The sequence below is a fragment of the Tubulanus polymorphus genome, chromosome 1 (assembly GCF_964204645.1).
Source record: "Tubulanus polymorphus chromosome 1, tnTubPoly1.2, whole genome shotgun sequence".
NCBI lineage: Eukaryota > Metazoa > Nemertea > Palaeonemertea > Tubulaniformes > Tubulanidae > Tubulanus > Tubulanus polymorphus.
In genome coordinates, this window is record NC_134025.1 from 13186765 (window position 1) to 13193393 (window position 6629).

At 37.0% G+C, this 6629-nt stretch overlaps 1 protein-coding gene across 1 annotated transcript in view; it reads left to right on the forward strand.

The window, feature by feature from the left end:
* Nucleotides 1-4322, forward strand: part of LOC141901094 (cell division cycle protein 27 homolog) — a 35362-nt gene extending 31040 nt beyond the window's left edge. Inside the window, exon 18 of the mRNA XM_074788177.1 lies at nucleotides 353-4322. Coding sequence (XP_074644278.1) covers nucleotides 353-468 — 116 coding nt within the window. The 3' untranslated portion in view covers nucleotides 469-4322. The remainder of the gene's footprint in view (nucleotides 1-352) is intronic.
* The last annotated feature ends 2307 nt before the right edge of the window (nucleotides 4323-6629 follow it).

Here is a 6629-nt window from a genome sequence, read left to right on the forward strand (position 1 = left end):
TGTGTAGGTTTACAAGGGGGAATTGAATATTGAAATAACATACTTAGGCTAAACAAAAATGATACCTTGTTTCTCCGCAGCGGCCGGGTCATTTTTGTAAAATATGATAAAATTTATAAACAGTTCATTTCTATAGCGGCCGGGTCTGTTATGGTTAAATTGATCATGATTTAAAAAAAAGTAATGTATAGGGTAGATAGGCGGCCGGCCGGGTCAACATTTAAGCCCAGCAGAGCGGAGAAACAAGGTATCAATTTTTTTTAGCCTTAGTTATAAAAAATTTCTACTATTTCTGTACTATTACATGTACTTATTATAAAAGCCATTATTTTCTCTTGTCTCTCCTATGTAGGAATCGACATTCAGGAAATTGATTCTCCCGGCGATGGTGAATCCAGTCATAATACATCATTAATGGACTCGGATGATGTGCAGTTACGTGCACTAGAAAGTGACGAAAGCTTGTGAAAAATATGAACTTCTGCTGGTGCTATATTTAAGTACATACTACCATGCGCATGTGTTTGCCATCCTTGTTTATGAGTGGTTGTGATATAGCAGCAACTGATCATTTAGTTGCTTTTCATCAAAAAGCATCATAAATATGAACTCTTGGTTCATCAGCGTTTGTTATCCATATGTTTGCAATAAACAAAATTATTCAATCATTCTATCAGACAAGGAAGGAGATGATTACTTATGAGTTACACGTATGAAACTTCAAAGTGTACACCAATATGATCCAACAATCTTTTTATCCTTGCAAGTAGCGGACTTGGATCTGCACTGAAATTTCATGGTTATTTCTGAATGAGGTACATCAGTTCAACTGAGAATTTTGGATCGGGTTTTGGATTTGGTGCTATTGATAACTTCACTTTCAATACAGACAACAAGAGAGTCTAAATCATTTTAAGCTTAGGCTTCTTTAAACCTAAAACTTTCTGAAACAGAATTTTCTTTCAAGAAAACATTTGATTTCCTAGTTGACTCTGCGTATATCACCATTCAGCCAGCTAATTCTTTATGATTTTGAATCAATTCTCGAGTATGAACTTGGAAGATGTATGTTTTTATATTGTGTGAGAAACATTTTAAATGGACCAATTGTTATCCTCTTTTTCAACCTTTCGAATGATGACTGTTATATTGACAACATTTAAATCAATGTAACGCGAGAGAATATTGTGTAGTGCGCTTCAGTCAAAATGCTACGTGTTTATGTATGTATGTAGGTAAGTTGTAATGTTGTTTTACTTAAGTGTTAGCACACTGAAAGATCATACCCTCTGACTAGTAATACCATTTGACACGTTTAACATCTTACCATCATACATATAACGTACTAAATTCTCAGGGCTATTTATTTTTAGAAAAACTCATCATTCAGGGAAATCATGTGACGTATAACGATCGTAATCAGATATAGAATGCAAGGGTATGTTCCACAGTCACTTTGTGTTTTTAAGGCCAGGCTAACTGCGCTCATTCTGATACACTTTACCAGAACCAAGTTTTGATATTAGTATTTATACCCATTTTTGCACTTGACTGGAACAAAATTGAATGAATAATTTTCCAATTTTTTCACCAAGGCTTCCACTATAAAGAATTTTTTGAATTTGTACTAAGTGCAAGTTGTTCAAAACAGCATTCACGCCATCCTCCCTCTGCAGGGATTCGAACCTGATGGCATCGATACACTCAGCCACGGCACGAACCCCTGCCACACTAGAACGGGTGCGCAGGTACATGCGCAGCTTTGCCGCACGAAAACTTGCGGCACCAATCAGATTGCTCGTTGTATAATCACCGAGATAATTTTCAAGATAGAGTTATAATAGGGAAAACCCGTGCTGAAGTAAAACGGGATATCTGATTGGCTAATAATGACATCATCTAAGCTGCGCACTCATTCTCGTGCGGCAGAGTTTCGCACCGTGGCAATTTCGATGCCATCAGGTTCGAATCCCTGCCGGGGGAGGATGCATTTGCGCAAGGAATTCAGTACAGTACTTAGTGTTAATACGGTTAAATTACTAGAGGCCTATTTGCAGCATATTCATTATGGTACTGAAATCCTAGGCTTAGCCAGCACAGAAATTAATTCCTCAATGACAACCAAGCCAGCTACAGTACTTAGATAGACACATATTTTCTGCAATTTGGATGCAGATTCAGTGCTAAGCAAGTCGTGCATTGTAGTACCTGCATTCAACCAGGGGGATGTCAATCCTTGTTTATTAACACGCATTAGATTGTTTGACGATTTTCAACTACAACAGTCCACTTGGAACTTAAGTCCCAGCAGACTGTTGTGTTCACTTTTTGTCCATCCGTCTGTAGACAGAATCCAGTCTTCAGAAATTTTGACGCATCAATGGCCTGTCTTGATCTTTGGTTTATAAATGTATATATACCCATCATCGTGAAAACAAATTCGGTCAATTGGGCTCAAGATAGTTGTCCTGTGACCTTTTTTTCGCCCAAAAGTGCCATTTTGGTCTGAGGCTTGTAGCTTTTTAATGGTTTGGCATTTATTATTGAAGTTCTTGAAGGACATATTTTGGGATGTGATCTTTAACATATCAGACTGGTTTTTCAATCAGTCAATTTTTACACAATTCGCGGCCATCTTCAGTTGCATCAGTCCTCATTCAGAGATGGAAAAAAGTTTTTTGAGGTCATAGGTTTCAAAAAATAGTCTCGATATCTCGATGTGTGGTACCTATCAAAAATACATAAAGAGGATGTATTTTTGTACCTATGCATGTTTTGTTTCCACAATCAATTGCAAAATTGTAGCTCATGACATCATCTATGAGATTGTGGTTAGTTTCGAGCTCATTGATTTCTGTATCTGTTCGCCAGGGCTGTTGAATATTGAAATTGTCAGATTTCGAGCATTTCACCAGTGGATATGGTGTCCCTAAACACAAACAAAATAAGCCACCAAAGATTATATGGAATATAGGTAGTTTTCCATAGCATGATTTGGTGGTTCCCTGTAATTGATATATGATGATGAATGTATTTCACTCTAGTTTGCATGGACCTTATCTAGGGTTTAGTGTAGTACAGATGAACCTCGTTAATATGATTGTGTTTAAAGATTTTTTGGTGGTTTATTTTGGTACATAGTATTACTACCTTACCAGTCATTTTCTACTGTTAAATGACTGTTAAAAAAGAAACCCGTTTATTACGATGATTTCCAACATGTCAAAGTTAAGATATTTATATCAATCCATGTTTGGATAATACAAAACCTGTTCAATAATTTCACTTAAGCCCACAAGATTCGTATTAACAGGTTCGACTGTATGCCGAATTGGCAATTCTAAGTAACTTCCTTTGAAGCTAATTTCTCTTTGAAACGACAGTAGAGCAGGTTAAGAATGAGTTGAAAATGTAAGAAAACTAAGAGAACACTTTCCAAGTCAGCAAACCGAATAACGAACGTAAGTGGGCTTACTAAGCGTCAAATCTGGTGTTAATGCCACTAAAAACTGGTAACACGTCACACTTCCATGATCGACACAGGTCAGCAGTTCAATAGAATTTGTGAGTTGTACAATCCTGTCTGCTTGTAGATTTGTGTGCTACATTGAGAATGGCAATTATGTACAGTAATTTATACAGATATTGAGTTTTTTTTGTACATAAAAAGATGATAAAAAGAAATGTTGTATTTATCTATTATTATATACGTGTATCTGTAAATAATATAGCTGCGAGTCATAGGCATTTATGTAAGTGTAGTGAATATAATATTATGGTAATCTATGAAGTTCAAAAATATCTGCCACATTTATTAGTTTTAACATGTTTTTATTTGCGTTATAAAGTATAGGCCATGATAGCGAACATTATTTCCATAATCTTACAAAATCATTCATTCTTTTGGGGATTCGATAGAATGAAAATTGTCTTCTTATTATTCCTCCAGGTTTTATGGTTTGGTCAGGTTAATGTTTCAGTAATACACTGTAACCCATTTAAAGAGTTGTAAACTAATTTATCAATGAAGTCAAAAACCTAATCTGAATGTCTCGGTCTTAGACTCCAGTTTTGCTAGTTGAAAATAAATGTATGGCGGTTTTTGCTCACATTAAATTTGAAAAGTATAGTTTGAATCGGACCTGACAACAACTACTATCTGACAGTAGTCTCCATTAAACAACTACCAAAATATCAAATATTAATTTGTCGTTTTAATTAAACTACCATTTTTGCTGTCAAATTATTGAATTTTGGTCATAGCTACGAGAGACATCGGGCAGTCTGGTCTGTTGAAATTGTATAAACTTAAGTCCAATAAAGGAAACAGTATCTTATACAAATATTCTCAGTCTCATTATTATTGACCGGTATCAAAACGAGGATTATCGAGTGGGTTTGCGAAATCTAGCAACAGTAGTAGCAGATGCACTACAAGAAGTGACTAGATTTGATGAAACTGACGATGTACATGACATGAACAGGCTGGATTGGCTCTTGCGTCCTCGTTGTTTGGACATTGACAAAAGGTGGTTTAGATACAAATTATTAAGGAGTTGAGCTACATGTATACGAATCGGCAAAGCAAGCCTAAGGTACGGAAGCCCCTAGGTGGGAACACACGAGATAATTTTTTCACAATTTCGACTTATTATGTCGAATTTCGATTTATTACCTCGAAATTTAACGTAATAAGTCGACATTCAACTTAGTTTTCGAATCTTTTCACAATTTCGACTTATTATGTCGAATTTCGAGTTTTCATTTCATGTCGAATTTCGACTTATGAGTCGAATTTCGAGTTAATTATGTCGAATTTCGTATTATTTTCATGTAGACTTATTATCTCGAAATTCGCCAAAAATAACTCGAAATTCGACATAATTGAATCGAAATTCCACTTATTAAGTCGAGATTCGACTTAGGCCTATTATGCACCGGATATAGTGAAAAGGCCGACCTGCTAGTCGCGAACTTTGACATAACTCTAGTCATCACTTATAAATATCTTATAAACATTTTTGAGCTAGTTGAGTTCAGATCAGTACAGAACAGAACAGGATTAGAGATATACGCCGGAGTTCTGAAACCGACGTAGGCCGACCTGCGAGTCGTAAGCTCCGGATTAGCGAAAAGGGAGACCTGCGAGTCGCGAGCTTTGTGCACACCGTTTTAAAGTAGAAACTGGCAGGTACCGGAGCGCCTAGGGAAGTCTGTGTCGTTGCATGTCAAACAATCGACGATGAATTTCATCTCATTATCTGCATCGAACACGACGATAGGACCAATGGAAAACCTCGATACTCATCATCCAAACCAATTGGAATGAGCTAGACCGTTAAAACGGGCATAACGTTGTTACTTGTCGCCACGCCACCCGAAAACGTCTTTAAAAATGGCTTCAAGTTGCTCCGTCCCATAGTTGTGGAGCTACATTAGAATCTAGAGGGTATAATAGCCGACGTGCCTCAGATCAGGCCTAGCTACTACCCCTGGATCCGCACCTGTCCTCGTCTTGTAAAATTGTGCCCTTTTCCCATTTTGGGGTTGATATATGACTACGTGCCCTTTTTATTCAGGGGAAAAAATAAAAGAGGGCACGATATTTTTCCGTTAGCACATCAACGAAGCTACCTTATGAATCCGCGCCTGTATCGTGCCCGTCTATAGTTTGGATGTAGAAGTGATTTGCAAATTTGTTTTCTTCATTTCCTTCAAACAACCAAAATTTTCAATCCCCCACTTTTCTCTGCACTCCTTTCAAGATTCTATGTAGAAAATAATCGAATAATCAAAGAATAATTTTCTATTTTTCTACCGATGCTTTCGATTTTGTATATTTCATTTTTTCCTTTCACCCTTGCAAATTTTCTTGAAAATTCTCTACTCCGAGCATTTGAAAAAGACCCTAACAAAGAGAAATCACCTGTCTCACGAGGTATCGGCTTCTCGCCAAGTTCTGGAGTGGTTGTTACTACTGATCTATGTCGCTTTACGATCCCCAGTGTACCCAACCAAGGTTCTCCCCATAATCGACCTGTTCCCGGCTTTTCAACGTTTCAACCCGCATGCGATATCGGTTATCGTTCAATGATTAGAATGGCAAACCAGTCACTTGTTCTTGGTGAAGTTATCGAGCGTAAATTTTTTCCATCATAAGATTTTGCCATCGATCGCGACAAATTTTGTTCCTTGGAATATTGACATTTGTACAACAAGTATCACGGTATTGTTTCACAATTATACATCTGATGGTACAGAAGTATACAACATTCCGGGCGTAATTTGTACAATTTCGTGACTGAAAACTCCAAAAAATCTATTTTAGGACCTCGTATCGTCGATTGAGCGTTCTTGCGATCCATGAGAAGGATATTTTAATTTGCGGCGCTTCATTTTTTGGAGCACGGATTTCGCTTCCCAGAATTCTGAAAGTCCTCAAATATCTTCTAGTCCCCCTTCGTGTTTTCATCCTATTTTACTTTTTGTTATGCCCGTCTCGATTTTCAGTCCTAACTTAGTGACTTAAAAGTTACCGTTCAGGCTTATAATTTCAATCTTGTGATTTGCAAAATTTAGTTATTTTTCATTTCTCCCACACATCATTTGGATCAAATTCATCACAATTA